Genomic DNA, 22,100 nt, shown 5'->3' with positions numbered 1-22,100 from the left:
TTTTTTGTATCAGGATGTTTCTTTATTACTTAAAATTAATAGCATGTGAGATACTTTGAGGAATTTAGAGTACCGAGGAAAAGCTTTTCTTAACCTAATAAATAGGGCATTTTTCATTTAACCTGATAATGCAGCAAACATATTAAGCCTATATTCCACAATGAACTTTTATCAAGCACTCTGCTAGGTGACCAGGGGGTGCAGGCATAAATAAGAGAGGGTCTTATATGTAGGCAAATAAATGGTAGTTCCAGATGATAAATGCCATATAAATCTATATAAAGAGAAAAAAACAATAAATGCTGTCTTTAATGGAGATCAGGGAAGACTTCCCCCAGTGAAATAATATTTGGGCCGGATCTTAAGAACTGAGAAATATTCTTGAAGGTAGCGGCGTACTACTATATTCAATGTCATGTGAGCATCAAAAGCTTATGCTTTTGCACAGTACTCTGGTTTGCTATAGCTGAAGCATAAGATAATTGAACATGTAATTGGTTGTACAAGGTAGTTGGAGCCAGAGGGAGAGGACTGGTTAGAGGTAAAGCTGATAAATAAATTAGGAATAGATTGTGGAGTGACTCTTACCCCAAGCTTCTCATCAGGTTCTGATCTTTCAGGTGATAAAAAGCCAGGAGAAGTTTTTAAGAAATGGAATTGAAACAGCTATGAGCTATCTCCATACAAACCATGTAAACATGAGCTCATTGTCTCACAAAGTCAAAGGATGAAATTGTAGACAAAAAAAGGAAGGTAGTAAAGTGTTTATTAGAAATAATGGAAGAGAAATAACTCCCAGTTGGGAGCAGTCCTGAGTGGGTTGCCCTATGTCCCTTGATCAAGAGCTTCTTACAGATAAAGGGAGCATGGGCATTGCTCAGGTGTTTAGTGGCCACCTATCACAGACAGTTCTGTGACTTAAAATGACCAGTTGGAACTCAGGTTCTCCAGCCCAGTTACCTAGTACCTAGCGTTTAAAGGAAACAGTTTTTAAAGAAAAACTTTTTTTGCAATTTCAATTCCTAGAAACTCAGGTACTTAGTAGGGAAGAGATGCAATTCCATTTAGTAGAGAGGGGCTGCGTTTGCTGCTGTATGAGGGAGTTCATTCTTGGTCCGGAGTCCTAGTTCACTGCCTCTTCCTATTTTAATTGTTATCATTGTGGTTGGCCACCCAGCTGTATTTTTCCCTAGCTAGCTGACTATTCATAAGCTTAACTCTCTGCACTGTGTTTTATAGAATGATGCTTCAGATTGGGATTTTACAAAGAGAATTTATAGTAACCTGAAAGAGGGAAAGGAAAAAGATCCTTGATAAGGCTATTTTATTTATTTATTTATTTACTTATTTTTAAAATTTTTCTGGTACTGGGAATTGAACTCAGGACCTTGTATTTCCCAGGCAGGTGCTTATGCCACTGAGCTATATCCCCAGCCTGAGGCTATTTTAAATAAACCAAGAAATACCGAATACAGGCCTAAACTGTGACAGGAAAAAATGAAATGGTTTCGGTAAAGATATGAGAATCCACAAACTTCAAGACCAGTTATGTAAGGAGCAATAGAAGACACAAGTTCCTGAAATTTTTAGCTTAGATGAAGGAAGGGCAATTGATGCCAGTAACTTAGTTAAAAGTGAAATTAAATTAATGAAGAAATTCCTGTAAGAATTTAGGTGCAAGGATCTGGGAGATAACTGGCTAACGTACTGGGTGAGTATGGGTTCAGGCTGAAACAGGAACACTGCTGTGGGAGTTACTGAATGTAAATCCTACAGAAGCTGAGATGGGAGAATAGAGGAGCACATGAAGCAGGAGTAGAAGAATGCTGATAATAGGACTCTGGAAGAAGTCTGTCAAGAAGCTTCCTGTCTAAGAGTCAGGGCTCTTATCTAAAAGGAAAATAGTAGGCCCTGCCACACAGACATTAGCTTACAATTTCTTTTGAGGAAATTTCTATCCTAGCTCATCTTGATCATTCATTTTCCATATTTGAGAGGGTCCTTGTACTACATGAAAGCTGATTATGAGATCTTGTTCAGAAATTCATGATAGTAATAATCAAATCCCAATTTGTCATCACTTCAAAAAAGGAAATGGAACTAATTACTTTATAATGTGCTATTTCTATAATGTGTAAAAGGGCATACAACTACTTGTTAATTACAGTATGTAACTTATTTAATATTTCATGAATTGTAACATTAAATAATTCAGCTGCATAATATGTTTAATGTACACTGTATAAAATATTAAAAGTTGCAGATATTTGTTCAGAGTTCTAACAGATTTTATTTCTGTATCAGCTGTTTGTGATATAGGGTCTGCCTCCTTTAAGTATGATATGCGCCGACTCAGTGAAATTCTGGCATTTCCAAGAGCCTGGTACAGAAGAAGTATTGCAAGACGCCTATTTCTCGGAGACCAAACTATAAATTTGCCAAGTAAGCATATCATGTAATTATAATTAGGTTGCTTTTAATTTTAGTTAAAATAGTAGCAGGATCCATGACTGACAATACAAACTTTGTCTTTCTTGGTAAACTGTACCAAGAATCTATGTGATTCATTCAGTCATTCATAAAATGTCTAGCAAGCCCCTCTCATATGCCAGCACTAAGAATATATCAGAGAACACATACACAACCATCTTGCCCTTGTGCATATGACATTCTACCTGACATTATGTTCTACAGCAGTTACTCTGTAGTCTTTGTCAAATCTAGAAATGAAGAAATACTTTTAACCATCCAAAATAGTCATGGTTAAAGAAAAGGAAACAAAATGCTGAAAACATGCTACTATTTTGCCTTCATTTATCTGTTGGTCTTAAGATACTGTTGTGGTTTTATGTTCAGGAGAAAGTTGTGAAAGAGTAGAGTCTGCCTGATATGGTGGAAAATGTCATAAATCCTAATATTTATTGCGTTTATTCCTTTGCCTGTAAAATGGGATCAGAATACCTGTTTTACACTTCTTGTGCAGTTTATATGAGAATCCAGTAAAATACTGGATTGCTTTTTATGAGCTATAAATTGTAATGTAGTTGTCAAGTAAAGAATTAAAAGGAATATGTAATGTGATGAAAAATGATGTGTGTATAAAATTATACCATAGTGATTTTTACCCTGTTTCTTTTTTGGTTTTGTCATCTACTTTTATACTAGCATCTGGCCCAGGGACACCTGATTCCATTGAAGGAGTAAGCCAGCACCTTTCCCCTGAATCATCCAGAAAAGCTTACTGCAGGACCTGGGAACAGCCAAGTCAGTCAGCCTCTTTCACCCACATGCCTCAGTCACCTAATGTATTCAATGAGCACATGACAAACAACACCATGTCACCAGGGACAGCAGCACAGAGCCTGAAATCTCCAGCTTCCATAAGATCAAGGAGTGTGTCTGATTCTTCAGTTCCTCGAAGAGGTAGTATTATTAGTTTTGTTATCAGTAGCCCTGTATTGTACCAAAGATAAAAATCATAGTTCCTCCCAGATATCTGCCCCGATTATAGGGAGATGTGCTCTTGGGTTTTATGGTAGATTGGGAAGAACAACCACAGAAACAACAACAAGGACCAAACACTTAAAAGTACTGCCAGAAAAAGTATTGCCAGATTTCTAGGAGCTTTGCAATGGACTAGGAAGAGAGGAATTACTTGAGTCTAATTTTGTTAGTGTATTCCATATGATGTAGTTATTTTTAGAAACCTATATGCACCAAATGTACCTTGATATTAAAAAAGTTCATCTTTGTGTTCATTCGGTCATTTTTAATCAATCAGTATTTTTTTAACTCTTATATGCTTGGCTTTGACCTTGTACAGTGCCACCGCATTTACCAGTTTAATTCTTCCCACCATTCTGATCACAAACCAAATTGGTCCAAAAGAAAAAAATAAGGTCCCCATAAGGTCAACATTGATTTGATTTGGTTTTTGTTCAATTTGATTTGCAACTAGAACCATGGAAAGAATTAAGTTTGTGAACTGTATTTATTTCTACGTGTATCAAAATAAATGACATGGTTCTTCTGACAAGATAAAAGTATAAAGAGTAAATGCAGGATTCATTTTACATGCTGAATCCCTTAGAAAACAGAAGACAAGCACCCCACCAGCCTCTGCACTTCAGAATGGTTCCTGCCTTTCAGTCCTCTACTTTGACATATGTCTTATGGTAGTCTCCATCCCAAGGTAAATGATCTGTGCTGCCATATCCCATGCACACCAAAATTTCCTCATATAAAATGGAGGCCCTTCAGAATTTGTAAGCTTTTAAGAAAGCTTATCAGTACTTACTAAGCACTCAGTAAATGGTAACTATTATTTTAGAAGCAGTATGACAATTATTCAACATTATGTTCTAATACATGAATATCAGTTTTTTACCTTTTAGATTATAGAGTTGGATAGTTTTTGCTTTGTAATAGGCTTGGAATCTATGTGAATGTATGTATTTTGTTATTTTTCTATCTGTAGATTCACTTTCAAAAACATCCACTCCTGTGAACAAATCAAACAAAGCAGCAAGCCAGCAAGGGACACCGTGGGAAACACTTGTCGTTTTTGCTATCAACTTAAAGCAACTAAATGTTCAAATGAATATGAGTAATGTAATGGGCAATACAACGTAAGCTATCAGAGAAAACATAAAATATACAATCATTTGTAATTTGTTTTATATTGTATTTATGTAATTCGAATCCTTGCTTAACTCTGAAATATTTGAGACAGTAGACAATAGGTAAAAGATAATTTGTATTCTAAAAATGGCTTAAGGATAATTATACTATAAAATAATATGAAATGTTCTAAAAAAGAGGAAAAATTATACAGAAAATTGAATAACTTCTAGCTAGGAATAAAGCTTCATCATCAGTATTAATATTCAAGCATTTACCACATATGAGTAGTTCAGACAGAAAGTGTTGTTTCATTGTCATTAATCTGATTTAAGTAATCTGATCATTTAACTCATCTTAATTTGTAACATTAGAATCTATATATCTGTACATCTAATAACTTTCTTTTTAAAGTTGGACAACTAGTGGTTTGAAAAGCCAAGGCCGCCTGTCAGTTGGAAGTAATCGTGATCGAGAGATTAGCATGTCTGTTGGTCTGGGAAGATCACAGTTAGATTCTAAAGGAGGAGTGGTTGGTGGGACCATAGATGTCAATGCTTTGGAGATGGTTGGTATGTTGAAATTTTATAACTGATCTAAGCATATCTTAAAAATTTATGTTGAAAAATGTTTTGAAAATTGATTTTATGAGGTTTTTTTTTCATTTTAGCTCATATTTCTGAACATCCAAATCAACAACCCAGCCATAAAATTCAGATTACCATGGGTTCTACTGAAGCTCGTGTTGATTACATGGGCTCAAGTATCCTCATGGGTATCTTCAGTAATGCAGATCTTAAGCTTCAGGACGAATGGAAAGTAAACCTGTATAATACATTGGATTCAAGCATGACCGATAAAAGGTATTTATTAAGATACTACTTTCAGAACATTGTATGTCACTGCTTTTAACACACTTTTTTAATTGTCCATTGAGAAAAATACAGGCAATTCATTTTTCCTGCAAAATACTTTTATGTTATGCAGTTAATACCCATGAAAAAGCTGGGTGGAAAAGAGCATTTTTGTTGTACTTTTTAACCATCTTCTGTGAGATACATGATTAAGATTCTCTTTTATGCTCTAGTGAGATTTTTGTCCATGGAGATTTGAAGTGGGATATTTTCCAAGTAATGATATCAAGATCAACTACACCAGACCTGATAAAAATAGGAATGAAGCTCCAGGAATTTTTCACTCAGCAGTTTGACACCAGCAAACGAGCTCTGTCTACTTGGGGACCAGTTCCTTATCTTCCACCAAAGACAGTGACTAACAACCTAGAGAAAAGTTCACAGGAACAATGTAAGAATTAGAATTAAGCTTTATACAGTATATGCTTTATCTTTCACTAAATGTGTTTTGTTCTTTATTTTAAAAATAATAATCTATACACCATGCTTACAAAGTATCTGATGGGCTCTTCATCCCATCTCTTGGCAAAGAGCTAATTTCTTATCTGCCAGAGGCGTTAGAGTGCATTTGGAAAGTCATTTGTTAATCTCCTGCTCCTGCCACACATCATCTGCAGCCATCCCCAGTGCATACTCTGGAATATAATTTATGACAATATCATGTTCTGGGTTGCAGCATGACTATACAATCAGAATAACTAAGTCTTGATTTGTTAACTGTGCGATATTAGGCATATTATTACTGTAACTCAGTATTTCAGTAATTGACAAATGTTTATTAAACAATATATGTTTAGTCATGTTCTAGACAGGAGAGCTAGTGTTGGACACAGTCCTTATTCTTAAGAGGTTTACATTCTACTGAGAGAGATAGACAATAACTAATTTACTAGCTAGATAGATGATATCATTTCAGATAGAAGTGCTGAGAAAGAACAAAACAAGAGGATAGAGAGAATATTAAAATGTAATTACAGTTATTTTAGAAAGGGTAATGAGAGAACCTTTTCTGAAGTGACATTTTAGTGGAAATGTGAGTAGAAGCACAAAACTAAGATCTAGGAGTGTTCTGAGGGTAAGGGAGTCATGGAATGTCAGTAGGAACAAACTTGCTGTATTTGAGAATCATGAAGGTGCCTACTGTGGCTGGAGCAGAGTGAGCAGTGAGTAAAACATTAAATGTGAGTTGAGAAAAGTAAGCCACAGATAAGACTATAAATGCAACAAGAAACTATTGGAGAGTTTTGACCAGATTTAATATTATTTGATTTACCTTAAAATACTCCTTTTTAAAGCATTACTTTGGCTACTGTAGAAACACAATATATCCAGTTACGGTGAACCTTAGAGCTTTCAGTAATAGAGCCCACATGTGCCAGAGGTTTGTCACCACTGATAACAGGCAGTTAAGAATGGAAGTAAAAAAACTATTGCAGTAGCCATCATTGCTATAGTTACAACACAGTTACCAGTGTAAGGAGATTGGTGATGAGTCTAGGCAAAAGATGATAGTGACTTTAACTAGGCTAATGATAAAAGGAATGAGTAGTAAATCAAAGTAAGGGTAACTTTTTAATAACTTTTTATCACAGAAGTAATACATGTGCACTGAAAAAAGAAACCTTTAAATATAAACAAAAGAGAAAAACATCACATTCTACCTAAAGTCACTGTGACTTAGAGCATATGCTTTAAGATATTTTTCTGTGCGTCTGTATACCTATGTTCACTGTATATCAAGGTATCATTAATACTTTTGAGTCTATGGAGACATTTTCTTGTCAATAATCTCAAACTTTCCATTTGTCTGTGTGTCTCCCCTGACTTTGAAAGTACATTCAGATTTCTATGACTGATCTAAAAATATCCTTTACAACTGATTTACCAAAACCAATACATACCCAGTTGAAGATCACAGTTTAAATCTGGTTATTATCTTCCTTTACCTCTTTTCGTTTGCCATGATTCCTTTTTTTATGACCTGAGTTACTGAAGACACATGGTCAGTTATCCTGCAGCATGCTCTACTGTCTATATTTTAAGTAGCTTCTTTGCGTTTCATTTATCTTCTTCCTCTAGTCCCTAAATTTCCTACAGACATTGATATTAGGCATATACAACTTGAGAGATTTTCTGCAAAATGCTTGGGCTGGCTTCAAAAAAGAAAAACATCATCAGGTTAGAGAATTGTTTTAGATTACAGAAAACATGCTAGTTAAATGATGCAGGATCATTGGTTCGATCTGGGATAAGAGATGGGGAAAATAGCCAGAAAGAACGTTACTGGAATATGTCAGAAATATGTATGTGAATTTTATTTTTGATTAGTACATCTCAAATTTTAATGTGCATTTGAATCACTGGAGATCTTTCTAAATTCCACATAGGATATCGCAGGTCTGGGGTAGAATTAAAATTCTGCATTTTTAACAGGCCTGGGGTCATGCTGATGCTACACATCTTCTAGCCTCACTCTATGTAGCAAGAGCACAGAAGAGTAAAAACTAACATTGCATATTACTCAACCCTTCTGTTGTTCTGCTTTTTCACTTGAGAAGTGTGAAGTTGAAATATCTAGTTTGCAAAGTATGGGAGAGGAGCTCCAGAGGTGCAATCAGTGCGCAGTACTTACAAAACAAAGTGTGGGAGAATGATGTGAGATTTCACACAAGCACTCTATAAGTCAAAATCCTTGCAAAAATGTTAGTTATGATAATTATTAGCAAGTTACTGCTTTCCTTAGTACTTTTTTTAAATTTATTTTAAAAATAAAAGAACATATTAACAAATAGACATCCATTTACAAAATAGCATAAGAACAATACAAACAATACAGAGTTACAGACAAAGTTGTAGGAAATTAACAGTGGTTGTATTACTGGTATCTTCAAAGTGGTTTCTCAGGAAAACAAATAGAGACATGCAAGATTGATCAAATAAGTAATCATTAACTGTTCCTTACAGTTAAGCAATAGAAGACAGTAGAACAACTATGTTAGCTATCCTATATATACATACATACATACATAATTTCCCCTTCTTTTCCTTCTCTTTTCCCACACCCTAGTTGCCCTTTACTTTTGAGCATTTTCTTTTCGTTTCATAGTATTTGTCATACCTCCTAATTTTTATTCACTTTTTCAGGTTCTTACACTAGTGAGATAATACATTGCTTACACATGCAGGTCTGATTTATTTCACTTATGAGTATGGTCTCTAGTCGTGACCACTTACCTATAAAGGCCTCAAGTTTTATCTTTCTGCGTTCCTTAGTTCTATCTATCCTCATGGAGCACTTTTTTCCCAGATTGTCTCTTTGTTAACTATTATCTAATGCTAGCCAGTTATTGGATGTTATTTTAATACATTACCTGAGTCATTCTCATCTACAGAAAGCAGCCTTCCTCGTTCAGGATGCTCATGAGGCAATCATGGTATTTTTTGGTTTTCTTGCAGTACTTGATGCAGCTCATCATCGACACTGGCCTGGAGTACTGAAGGTGGTATCCGGATGCCACATATCCTTATTTCAGATACCTTTACCAGAAGATGGAATGCAATTTGGAGGATCCATGAGCTTACATGGAAATCATATGACATTGGCTTGTTTTCATGGTCCAAATTTCCGTTCAAAATCTTGGGCCCTTTTTCACTTAGAGGAGCCAAATATTGCTTTTTGGACTGAAGCTCAGAAAATCTGGGAAGATGGTAAAGTGATACATTCCCAGCTTTTAGTTTCTCTTATCTTCTGATCTGATTCTTAATGACAAGGGAATTTTCCTTTCTCAGATTGATTTTTCTTTTTTATTGTAATATTTCTGAAGTCCAACTCTATTTGTTGTCATGTTCCTAGCATGTCAAGGACTTCAACTGTCAAAGGACCTATTTCTGAAATTGGCATTTTACTCCTTGTTGTTTAACTGAAATTTGTGCTGCTGTAGCTGGCCTTAGGCATTATTATATCTATTATGTTCTGGATATTATAAGTGTTTCTATGAAAACAAGAAGATGGTGGTAGAGTAAGAAAATTCTTTGCCAGGCAAGACTACATTATAAACTGATAGACAAAGCTGAGTTTATACACTGTAAAGTGATAAAGCCCATTTGACCATGAATTATCTTCTTGGGAGTTTCTTAATGATGAAGGAGTTAAAATGGTTAATGCTCTTCATCTCACTAGGGATAAGTCAAATTATAATTAAAAAAAAGAATTGTGTTTCTTCTAATTTGTTCTTCATTTCTATAGCCTTTATGTATGACATAGCTATATTTATTGCTCTGAAGTTATTGCTGTTTTCTTGGATCTGAGTATAGTTCATCACTTGAAAAATCATTACATATATTTTTGCTCTAGGTTCTAGTGATCATTCTACATATATTGTACAAACCTTGGATTTTCATCTGGGTCATAACACCATGGTTACTAAACCATGCGGTGCTTTGGAAAGTCCTATGGCAACAATAACCAAGATAACAAGGCGTCGCCATGAAAATCCACCCCATGGAGTAGCAAGTGTAAAAGAATGGTTCAATTATGTAACAGCCACAAGGAATGAAGGTTAAAAATTTGAACCTTTGGAGAATTCAATTTCCTTTTTCCTTTTTTTGGGTTCTGTTAACTATGTTTATTATTTAAATGAAGTATTTTCATTTCCTTACATAGTTTTCATGTTATTCCTATTGACACAGTAATAATTGTTTAATACATGAATCACCACCCCAATAGTGAAACATTCCACAGATTCAAGTTGTTATAGAGGTAACTGGAAATATTTAAAGTAAAATTGGTTTTAAATAAATAAAATGAATTTTATTTATATATTGGAGAATATTTCTGGAAACAATTTGGAGATTTGGAGGAAATAATGATACAAAAAATTGAAGTGTTAAAAAAAAATTGAAGTGTTATGAAATTTATTAGACAACAAATAAGAGATTGCCAAAAACTTAAAAGTCCTGCATAGTTAGAATGAAATTAAATATTATTCCAATCAAGTCATAAGTTTAAATAAAGTGTTTTTGGTGAATATTTTCTATTTAAGTACATACATCAGTCTTATGATAATGTGGTCAGATAATGCTTACTTTGTGGTTGTTTTAGTGTTTGCATTTACAGTGAGCTTTTATCATCTATCATACTGGAAAATGCCATACTGAGACATGTTAAGACTTGAATGTTTCACTTAAAATGATCCTTTTTCCAAATGAAAAAGATGACGACTTAGACCTCATGGAGAATAACTGTTGTGGAATAGACAACATTAGGGATTAAAATGTTCTAAAACCAAAGGAGGATAAGAAAGTAAATTAGGAGATTATCCCTATTTTGATCATTCTGCTTTCCAAATAGGGATTTGAAGAGAAAAGAGTACTTATCAACTGGGTTGTTCCAGAGGGGCTATTAGCATATTGAATTGCTATTTATCCAGCTGGAAAATATTAATTTTTATAAAGCAGTTATATTATAATCATAGAACATGTGTTGGGGAAAACTAGACTTCTAGCTAATTTCAAAGTCAGGATTATATTAATCCCAAACTTTATAAAAGTGTTCAGTCTATGGAGACATTTAGGTTTAATGAAACTCAAGTTGAGACTTGAATTAAATTAAGAATAATATTCATTTTAAAGTCTGAGGAAACAAAACCAAAATATTTTGGCTTTGTCCAAAATTATATTATAAAGCTTTGGTCTTGATGAGGGTGATACACACACACACACACACACACACACACACACTTCTATTTTTAAATGTGCTTCAACTTTTGAAATAATAAAAGTTCTACATATTATAGATTCATCAATGTGTACTGGTTTAATTGACTTCTTGTCCTTGTGTTATATATCTAGAGCTAAACTTATTACGTAATGTTGATGCTAATAACATGGAGAATAGCACTGCTGTGAAGAATTCCAGCTTATTGAGTGGATTCAGAGGAGGTTCTAGCTACAACCATGAAACTGAAACAATCTTTGCATTACCAAGGATGCAGCTTGACTTTAAATCCATTCATGTGCAAGAACCACAAGAACCTTCATTGCAGGGTATGTGGAAAAACAACTTTAGTCTTTAAAGTTATTAAAAAATTTTAAAAGAAATGCAAACCGTTTCTGTCTTTCTGTAAGTTGCTTTGATATTAGTATAATTTAATGAAATTGATTTTATAAGTCAAATTGATTAATTTTCTTAGCAGCTGTGGTCCTCTGGTGCCTTTTTCTCCCAAGTAAAATGAAAAGTAGCAATTGGACTTCCTTATAAAGCTATTATGAGTAACAAACTCCATATTATCATTGCAGATGCCAACTTGAAGCCAAAGGTAGAATGCAGTGTGGTAACAGAGTTCACTGATCACATTTGTGTGACCATGGATGCTGAACTTATCATGTTTCTTCATGATTTGGTGTCAGCTTATCTTAAAGAAAAAGAAAAAGGTAGGTTGTATATTCTTCATTTTTTCTTCAAGCTGCAGAAAAGGCAGCCATCAGTGTCAGTTATATGGATTTGTGTGGTCTAGTGATAAGGGGGTGGAATGTCTGTATAAGTCGCAAGTGTCAGTAAATAACAATACAATGCCATATAACAGACTGAGTATGGGCTTGATACATAACATGCTTTTTCTAACTATGCTTGACATTGAATCCTATTTTATACTTCATAAAAATTTTCCTGTCATTACCTTACATACATTTTCAATTAGCCCTTGTAGAAGATTTGTGCAGAATAGGAAAATACAAGAAAATATGGCAAATTTTAAAAAATGACTAAAGCTATTTTACATAATAAAATAGCACAAATTACATATATAAATGGAAAAACTGAATGGAATAAAAAGATAAATCAGTTAGAATACAGAGCACATTTTTTAAATAAATAAATAAGACCTCAATGGTATTTTGTTTTCATGAGCTAGCTAACATTGTTTACTGGAATTTAATTGTTCATTAAGAAACATACAGTAACCTTAATATCTATTTGGAATTGGTTGAATATATCATAGCACTCTGTAGCTGTTTAAGAGAATGAAGTACTTTAAAATGTAATGATATGGGGCCAGGGAGATTTCTCAGTGGCAAAGCGCTTGCCTGGCAAGCACAAGGTCCTGAGTTCGATTCCCAGTGCCAAAATAAAATTAAATAAAATGTGATAATATGGAATGCTGTCTTAATGGTTATGGTCTTTCATTCAAGTTTTGCTGCACATTTGTTGCATATTTAAATATGACTGGTAAAACAACAGCTATGATGCCTAAAAAATAACTTGGAATAAATGTAATTTGTTCAGGTCACACTGTCACACTGTCATACATGTTTAATTTTTCATGAAGAAAAAAATTTGTCATAAATATTAAAACATAATTATCAAAATACCGTATTGAAAGAGTGCAAAATCAGCATAGTATAGAGTCACTCTTCCAGTGATATTCAGTCAAGATGTGCCAAAAATCTAGTGAGAGAATAAAATCAGTAATGATGATTGAGAGAAATCTGTCAGACTTTAGTTTAAACTTCCAAATAAAGGTATTGAAATCATATAGTAAGTAGTATTTTATAGTATAAGGAAATCTAGTTTTCATAAGGAAAAGTAACATATGCCAGTCACTAATAATCCTTTTACTTTTTCCCTTTGTTTTAATATTTAAACTTTAGAGAAAAAGATTACAAACTTGTAAAGTTGAGAATTCTTTTGAAATCTGTTTGATTTTTTTTTCTAAGTTGTTCTCTGACATTTTATGAAATACATTATTGAACTTTGTTTTCCATATACCATACATATTTCAAAAACAAAATTCTTTTTTGATATAAATTGTTGTACAATATTTTTTCAATGGGAAAAGAGGTAGAATTACAATAAGAAAGTGTTATCTGTGGGGATTTCAGTTATATGTATAGTTACTTAAATAGCTGTATTTTATGATTACAAACTATAAGGAGTTAATTTTGGCATAAATAAGCATAAACACCCTGAAAAAATACTTACCAGCAGGTAAGACTAGAGCAGAACTAACGTATTTCTCAAAAATCAAGATAAATTATAGCACTGTAACCACCACCGATAATAGAAGCACAGCAACCAGGTAAGGGTAATCACTGAGGGCGTCTGTGTTCTTACATAGTGAAGCACTTTGACTCACACCTAGATTCATTCCCAGTCTACGTACAACTAGAGCTGCATGATGCGTAGCTTATTCCTAATAAGTTGTTTCATAGCCAATTTATGTCTTAAAAATTGTGCTCTCAGGAATGCTGTTATTTATTAAACAAGGTCATATAAATGCTATTTATGTCACAGATTTGATTAGATAGATAGTTAAATAAACTTGTTTGATAGCCAGTTTAAGATTTGTCTTATAGAACATTTACTTTAGCATTCACGATAAATTACTTCAGCAATATGTAAAAAACTGCTTACATAAAAACCTCCTAAGTATGCCACAGTTCAAATGCATGTACAGCCAGTTAACATACAAAAGCCATTGGATTATACACTCGGCTGTTCGGGGGTTTTTTTGCTATTGTTGAATTATGTACTTTAAATCAGGTGTGTAGTATATGAGTAATATCTCAGGAAAGCTGCTAATTCCTCCTCTATGTAGCCATTCCTTTGGAAACCTACAACTATCAATCTCAATCCCCTATTTCGGTCAAATAAATCATCTCAACCTTCTTTCTTTAAAATCTCAGCTGTCTTTACTATTGCGTTGACATCGTTTTTCTGCAAGAAATATGAATAACTGCCAATTATTTTATCACTTATTTTTAAATATTACTTTTTAACAACTGTAATTAAATGAAGCTTTGGCAAGGGCATAGATAAAATGAGAGATGGAACCAGTTACTCTGTTCTTATGATTTTAAAAATTTTATAAGATACATATTTATAATACTAATTTATCATTTTTATTATAGCCATTTTTCCACCTCGAATTTTATCTACTCGACCAGGACAGAAAAGTCCAATTATTATACATGATGACAATTCTGACAAAGACAGAGAAGATGGCATCACTTATACCACTGTGGACTGGAGAGATTTTCTGTGCAACACATGGCATCTAGAACCCACTCTTAGGTAAGTAATGGGTGTACATATTTTACATTTCATGAGTCAGTGATGGCAAACCTGTTAAGCTTTTAATGATAACAACCAGCTGGTTGTGGCACCCATGCCATAGGTTTGCCATCACTGACTTACGTCCTAAGAGAATACATACTGTGAGCAAAGGGTTATGGATAACAAGTTAAATGTGATTACCAAAGAAAGTATTTAAAAGTTAGTTATTTGTAACCCCTTAAACTTCTGGCTGCTATTTCTGTACCTGCTTCTTACTTTTGTAAGTGCCCCTGGAAGAAGAAAAAGAGGGAGAAACACTGAGAATAGTTCAGCACTGATTAGTTGTCCGTTATCACATTCTTATCAGTTAATCACTAAAATGTGAAACTTAACTCTCCTTTCACTATCTGTGTTATTTTTCACATTTCTAACTAGGATGTTATTTTCAGGTGTTTCAGGTAGATGCGGTGAAAAGATGCAGTAGAAGCTAGCAAAAATGTCTTACTCGATCTATATTTAACAATGTAATAGAAACCACATTGTCACAGTGCACTTCTTTTTGCATAACCATGCCCAAAATGTTGAAGTTAATACTGTCAGATACAGATACCTTTATTGAGTTGTGTTCACTACAGTCATGATCCCAATTATATCAAATAATCACTTCAAATTTTCAAGTCTTTCTTATTTTTAATTATAGTTTAAACAACTAGTGTTAATTGCTTTGTGTATTATTATCAGTGACTAATACTCAAAGCCTCCCATGGGGCTGGGGATTTAGCTCAGCGGCACAGCGCCTGCCCAGCAAGCACAAGGTCATGAGTTCAATTCCCGGTACCAGAAAAAAAAAAGCCTTCCTACTTTTTTTTCCTTTTCCTTTCATCTGCTTTTTAATCAAATTGGAACTCTCCAAATCCTGGAATAGTATCAACTACAAGAAAGCCTTGGCTTATGAGCATAATTTGTTTTGGAAACATGCTTGTACTCCAAAGCATGTGTATATCAAAGTGAATCTTCCCAGAAGAAACAATGGAAACTTAGATGATTCATTCCACAACCCCAAAATTTTCATATAAAATTATTACAATACTGTAATATAATACATAATAATAGAGAAAATACAAAATATAAAGAAAAGTAAATTAATCTGCACTTACGCTTTGGAAACCTTTCAGGCTGGTGTGAGGGAGACAGGAGAGAAGAAGGTTATTATGTAAGATGTCTTTCACTGTCACTAACATAATCACTGCTATCTCTTGCTGTCTGTTGGCTCAATAGAATCTTTTTCTTTCCATGTACCTGTAACAAGAAACCCATCCAATGATGCCCGCTTTTACCTCCTTTTGAGGATTTCACAGAAATTGCATTGTTGTAAAACAGATTCATTGCTTGCACTGCCACAGCCTTATTCAGGTGGTGTTTTTCTACATAATTTTATGATGTTTCCCACATTTCTCACATATCCCTAATCTCATTTGAAGTGACGGATTCCTGCACTTCTTTTTTCTCCTCCTTCTCTGCAAATGAGACCTCCTCCTGTCTTGGTTACTTTTCTCTCGTTGCTGGGACAAAATACCTGATGCCCAAAATTAAGGAAGGAAAGGTTTATTTCACTTACAGTTTATGGAGGTTTCAGTCCATACTTGGCAGGTTACAAGGCAGAGTGGCACATGGCAGAGGGCTACAGCTCATGGCGGCAGAACACAGCAAAAGCAACAAGCACACAAGGGAGGAATGGTGGCAAGCAGCCTCTTCCTCTCCCTTACATATGCAAACTATCCACCCCAGTGTGGGTGTAGCTCTCACACCCATAATCAATTAAACTCTAACTAACATACAGACACAAAGCATAACACCTCCATAACCTCTTGCTGTTGGAAAATGATTACCACAGTCTCACAGTGAGAGAGGAAACCATTGGCTCAGTTGTGATCATGTCATGTTTGGCCTCACATATTATCATAATGCAAGACATCGTTCATTTATCAAGTTAAAATTTATTAGAAATGTTTGCTTATCTTGCAGAACAAGTTACTCTCAATCCAAGGTTTTTATATATATAAAATACCCCAGCACAACATATGTATGATCATATAGATTTAGATAAAGTTATTCAGACACATTTATGCCACCATAATTTCTAAGATAACAGTCACCATTATACATTGTACTCTTGTATAAGCAGAAAGTGGTTACTTTGCAGCAAAACAACACTGAAATTCTACCTTTATTCCTGTAACAGCAGCTATCATCAGGGACTTGAAACTACAAATGCCAGCTGTGGGGAAAAAGGAACCTTTCTACATTATTGGTAGGAATATACACTAGTACAACCATTGTAGAAATCAGTATGGAGATTCCTCAAAAAAACTAAAATTAGAAATTTCATTTCACCCAGATACACCTCTTCTTGGTATCTTCCTAAAAGAGTTAAAGTCTTCATATTCAGTGATACATGCATACCCATGTTTATGGCACCACTACCCATAATAGCTAAATCTTGAAATAAGCCTATATGTCCATCAGCAAATGAATAGATAAGAAAATGTGGCATTTCTATATACTAGAATATTACTCTGCCATAAAAAAAGATAAATTTGAGTCATTTGTACAAAAGTAGATGAATCTTGAGATCATAATATTAAGGCAAGTAAATCAGACAGAGAAATATAAATATGTTGTTGGTTTCTCTAATATGAAAGGCCCAAAATGTAAGTAAGTTAAAGAACAAAATTAGAGAAAGATAGTAGGAAACAGAGGTACACTCTGTGGAGATGAGAAGAGGTTATAGGGAGGGAAGCACTAGGGAAGTAAAAAGGATCAAGTTGTAATAACAGTTCCCTGAAATGAATGTAATTACTGTGTGTCACAAACATGTATAGCACTAATACATTTTTCTGAAAAAGTAGCTTGTACTCAATGAAATTTCTTGTAACCAAATCAAGAGATCATTTTGTTATAAGAAACTTCAATATTGTCATTACCCAGGAACAATATTAACACTTTGTAAAGGCCCTAATGCAGAAAACTTTGGAAAATCTGTCTTGTATTTGTTACTCCAAATAATTATAATGGAATTGACTATATATCTTTATAGTATATTTAAATTGAATACAAGTGAATTAAATTTCAAATGAATAAAAAGTTACCGTATTCATTTGTTAGTAAACTAATAAAATAATATTATATAGTGGTGGAGAACATACATTGTATTTAGTAGCTCTACCTCTTAAGCTCAGCTTTCTGGCATACTAGTTGAAAATGATCTAGGCCAGAAGACCCAACCTCTCTGTGCCTTTTGTGAAAAATTTTGAAAATGGTATTACTTACTTTTAGGGTTTCTATACTGGTTAAATGAGTTCATTAATGCAAAATTCTTAGAACAGTTTGCATGTTAAGAGATCAGGGCTTACTACCCTTCTACCTAATTTCAGAACTATTGAGATAGTGGGAGAGAGGCCGCTGGAAATGTAAAGCATACTTTTAGTGCTAGTGAAGCTGATAACAGAAAATGTGGTTTGCATGTCTGCTAGGAATAGCTTTCTACTGCACAGTCTACATGTGGAATTAATCTGAAGCATTTGAATGGTGCAGAGCTCAAGACAGTGATGGAGAGCTGAAGATGTACGGTCAGCAATGCTGTGACTCACCTAGCTATAGACAGCACTAAATGCCTTGCAACCTGTCTTTTAAAAAAACATGTAGTGTGAAGAAATAGGCCAAAAGGAGTGGCTCCCAAGAGAAAGCAGGGAAAAAGACTGAGCTACACTGCTCAGTTTCTGTTAACTTTTCAGTCAAATAGTTCATCAGTGCTAAAGCAGACAAAGACCAGGAGTCTTTCACTAATAACTTGCCCTCCACATGGAAGGAAGTATCAAAAATATGGACAAAATATCCTCCCTTCAAACATGTTTGGCACATAGAACTCAGGAGATTTTAGCCTTTTTCCCTATGTTGCCACATACTTGCAAAATCTGTTAATCAGATAACCTTTTAAATGTTTAAGATGACCATGGAACAGGCCTAAAATAATCAGAATGAAATTGTGTGAATGCTATTGCTCAATAGAGGCTGTCAAGGATACTTACGATCATATAAATGAGTATACTGCTATTTGGAATATGATCATCATACTAGATCCAGAAATTAAAGGCTCAATAATTGGGAAACCCTTGCTGAAATATTTTGTCTTAATTGTATTATGGAAGTTCAATGATGTTCTTAGACCTACCATCAGGACTGTGCCAGGAACACTAAATCTACTGGAAAAGAAAGTAGGTAGATATCTTGAAGATGTAGGCGTAGGCCGAGAGTTCATGAACAAAAACCAAACTGCACAGGAAATAACTTCAATGAATCAACAACTGGGATCTCATCTTATTGATAAGTTTTTGCACATCTAGAGAAATCACCAACAGAGTAAAATGAAAACCCACAAATTGGGAAGGGGAGGAGAGGGGAGGGGAGGGGAGGAAAGGTAGGGAGCAGAGAGAAACCATGGTACTTCAATACTTGAATAAATCCAATAAGATTTCCCTATGGTCTGCTTGCTATGCGTCTGTTAAAATAACGTGTTAGAACTATTGGTTTCAGGGGCTTCCACAGTGTTTTTAAAGTGAGAAAAGAATGAACAAGTGATAATCTTACATCACACTTCCTTTCCAAAATTTCAGCTTTACCCTTAGGGATGACTTGATTTGTATTCATTCTTCCTTTGGTTAATACCATTTTTAAACCATATTAGATATCATTTATATTCTGAATGATGGGTCTTTTCCACATCAATGCTAGTATTATATGTTTCTATTGATACTTGGGTTGTTAAACTAATTTTTTAGGAAGCACTTCAAATTTCTTTATTTGAAATTTTTATGCATTTAGATTTTAAAGTACACATTTTTCAGCTTTGATCTCATTAAATTCCTACTACCACATTCCTATTTCTGCAGATAATATATTATTTGCATCTATACAGATCCTTACAATTCTAAAATCCTAAAGAGGTGATTGTCCCAAAGCACAAATTAACATTTGCTGAACTTGAAGGTCCAATTTCATTGTAACTTTTGATCTGTTAATCTGTTGTAATTTCCATGATTTTTAACCATTTTTTGTAACACTGCACACAGACTACTTGTTTTTATTTTAGGCTCTGTGTAATGACTATAAAAAGGCTTGCAGAAGTACCATTATTTGTGATTTCCTTATGATGAGATAACTCAGAGTAATGTAAAATGCTTTTTTAGTGTTCCTGCTCTGAGAGGAGTTTAATTAATATACACAGAAAAGATTTCTGACTCAGGTACAACTAGTAACATGTTCATGCTATTCAGACGCCTTTCAATTCAAAGATCCAATCCAAATCTGGGCATCTGAGACGAATACACATTTCTCAGATAAAGAAATACAAATGGAAAACAAATATATGAAAAAATGTTCAACATTATTAGTCATTAGAGAAACGCAAATTAGAACAACACTGAGATTCCATCTCACACCAGAAAGAATGGCTATCATCAAGAAATTAACCAATAACAAATGCTGGCACGGCTGTGGGGAAAAAGGAACCCTTTTCCACTGTTGGTGGGAGTGTAGACTGGTGCAACTACTGTGGAAATCAGTCTGGAGATTCTTCAGTAAACTGGGATTAGTGGTCCCATTCAACCCAGCTATTCCCCTCCTGGTATTTTTCCAGAAGAACTGAAAACATCATACCATAGCAATATATGTGCACCCATGTTTATAGGAGCGCAATTTGTAATTGCTAAATCATGGAAACAACCCAAATACTCACCAACTGAGGGATGGATAAAAAAGATGTAGTGTTTTTATACAATGGAATATTACTCAGCTATAAAGAAAGATAAACTCAAGGCTTTTATAGGTAAATGGATGCAACTAGAGACTATACTCATAAGTGAAATAAATCAGACTCACATGTGTAATATTGTATTGTCTCCCTAGTGTAAGAACCTGAAAGAGTAAATAAAATCTGAAAGGTACAATAGATATTGTGAAAGGGAAAGAAACTGCTCAAAAGAAAAGGACATCCGGGATGAGGGAAAAGAGAAAAGAAAGGAAGGGGAAAAAATACACACACACACACACACACACACACACACACACACACATACATACATACACAAGATAGCTAAGATAATTGTACTAATTTCTATTGGTTTATTGAAAGGAACAGTTAATGTTTAATTGATCAATCTTAGATGCCTATAGCTGGTTATCTGAGTAACCAATTTGAAGATAACAATATGTAATATAACAACCATTGTTAATTTATCACCTTGTTTGAAATTCTATATTGTTTTTATTGTTTTTGTGTTGTTTTGTTTAGTCTTTGTTTTTGTTATTTTGTTTTTGTTCTTTTCTCTTTAAAATAAAAGACTGTGCTAGAGCATTAAACTTATGAACAATTATCCTTAATAATTTTTATTTTAGATTAATTTCTTGGACTGGAAGAAAGATCGATCCAGTAGGCGTTGATTATATTCTTCAAAAATTGGGCTTTCACCATGCCAGGACTACTATTCCTAAATGGCTTCAGAGAGGAGTCATGGACCCACTGGACAAAGTTCTGTCAGTTCTTATCAAAAAGCTTGGTACTGCACTACAGGATGAAAAGGAGAAGAAAGGAAAAGATAAAGAAGAACACTGAAATAGTAACAATCTGTGAACAAATTATGATTGTGTCCGTTACATTTTATTACACTGGAGTGTTTTTTAAATCTGAATTCAAAATAATTCTAATTTTGTGGCCATTATTTAAAGTTTATAAGTTAACCTGTTTATTCTAGTTCCACCATTCTGTGTACAGTGAAGTATTGCATGATAATGTAAATTTTGTGAAAAACTAGATTAAATTTATCAATGTCTTTAGAATTTATAATTGTATTGTGTGCAATATAATTCCTGCATCTTTAAAATATTTGCAGAATAACTGTGAATTTTTTGTTATTGACCATAACTTTTAGAAAAAAATATTGATAATGTGATGGGGTTAACTGCTTTTTCTTTTTTTTAATGTAGACTTGTAAAAATATCCATATGTATATAGTTTGAGTAATTGTGATGATTGTATATCACTAAAATATTGTTTGTAACTATTGTAATAAAGTCACAATAATGGTTTCAGTCCATAGTTGTTTTGAGCTCTTCTTATCCTTCGATAATTTATTTTCTAATTATCACATTAAAGTTGCCACAGTTTTTCATAGATGATTTTTTTTTTTTTTTTTTGTGGTACTGGGAATCAAACTCAGGACCTTGTGCTTGCCAGGCAGGCACTTTCTGCCACTGAGCTAAATCCCCAGCCCCCATAGATGATTATTATAAAATTTTAAGTAGATAAAAATGCCTTTAATACTTTTGAAAAAAATACCCTGAGGAGTATGTAATCAAGGAAAGGCACATCTGAAGGTTTAGAAATGTTTAGGGGTAAGTACACAGCTCCTTGTTTTTATTCATTATATTCTTATACGTATGTTTATATGTATTCTTTT

The 22,100-nt window shown here is 33.9% G+C and overlaps 1 protein-coding gene across 9 annotated transcripts in view; it reads left to right on the top strand.

Annotated features, from left to right (window-relative positions):
* The window catches only part of Kiaa1109 (KIAA1109 ortholog), a 199,439-nt gene extending 177,702 nt beyond the window's left edge, over positions 1-21,737 (top strand). For all 9 annotated transcript variants that reach the window (XM_013515292.1, XM_005386777.2, XM_013515295.1 and 6 more), the window contains 12 exons: positions 2,305-2,442; positions 3,166-3,423; positions 4,478-4,628; positions 5,035-5,192; positions 5,291-5,483; positions 5,708-5,925; positions 8,991-9,242; positions 9,889-10,092; positions 11,385-11,579; positions 11,832-11,966; positions 14,442-14,604; positions 21,040-21,737. In XM_013515292.1, the coding sequence (XP_013370746.1) occupies positions 2,305-2,442; positions 3,166-3,423; positions 4,478-4,628; positions 5,035-5,192; positions 5,291-5,483; positions 5,708-5,925; positions 8,991-9,242; positions 9,889-10,092; positions 11,385-11,579; positions 11,832-11,966; positions 14,442-14,604; positions 21,040-21,256 (2,282 nt within the window). In that variant the 3' untranslated portion in view covers positions 21,257-21,737. The remainder of the gene's footprint in view (positions 1-2,304; positions 2,443-3,165; positions 3,424-4,477; positions 4,629-5,034; positions 5,193-5,290; positions 5,484-5,707; positions 5,926-8,990; positions 9,243-9,888; positions 10,093-11,384; positions 11,580-11,831; positions 11,967-14,441; positions 14,605-21,039) is intronic.
* The last annotated feature ends 363 nt before the right edge of the window (positions 21,738-22,100 follow it).

Source organism: Chinchilla lanigera, unplaced genomic scaffold (assembly GCF_000276665.1).
Source record: "Chinchilla lanigera isolate Chin_1 unplaced genomic scaffold, ChiLan1.0 scaffold00027, whole genome shotgun sequence".
Classification (NCBI taxonomy): Eukaryota; Metazoa; Chordata; class Mammalia; order Rodentia; family Chinchillidae; genus Chinchilla; species Chinchilla lanigera.
Note: the sequence above shows the minus strand (reverse complement) of the source record. Positions and strands in the feature narration are given on the sequence as shown.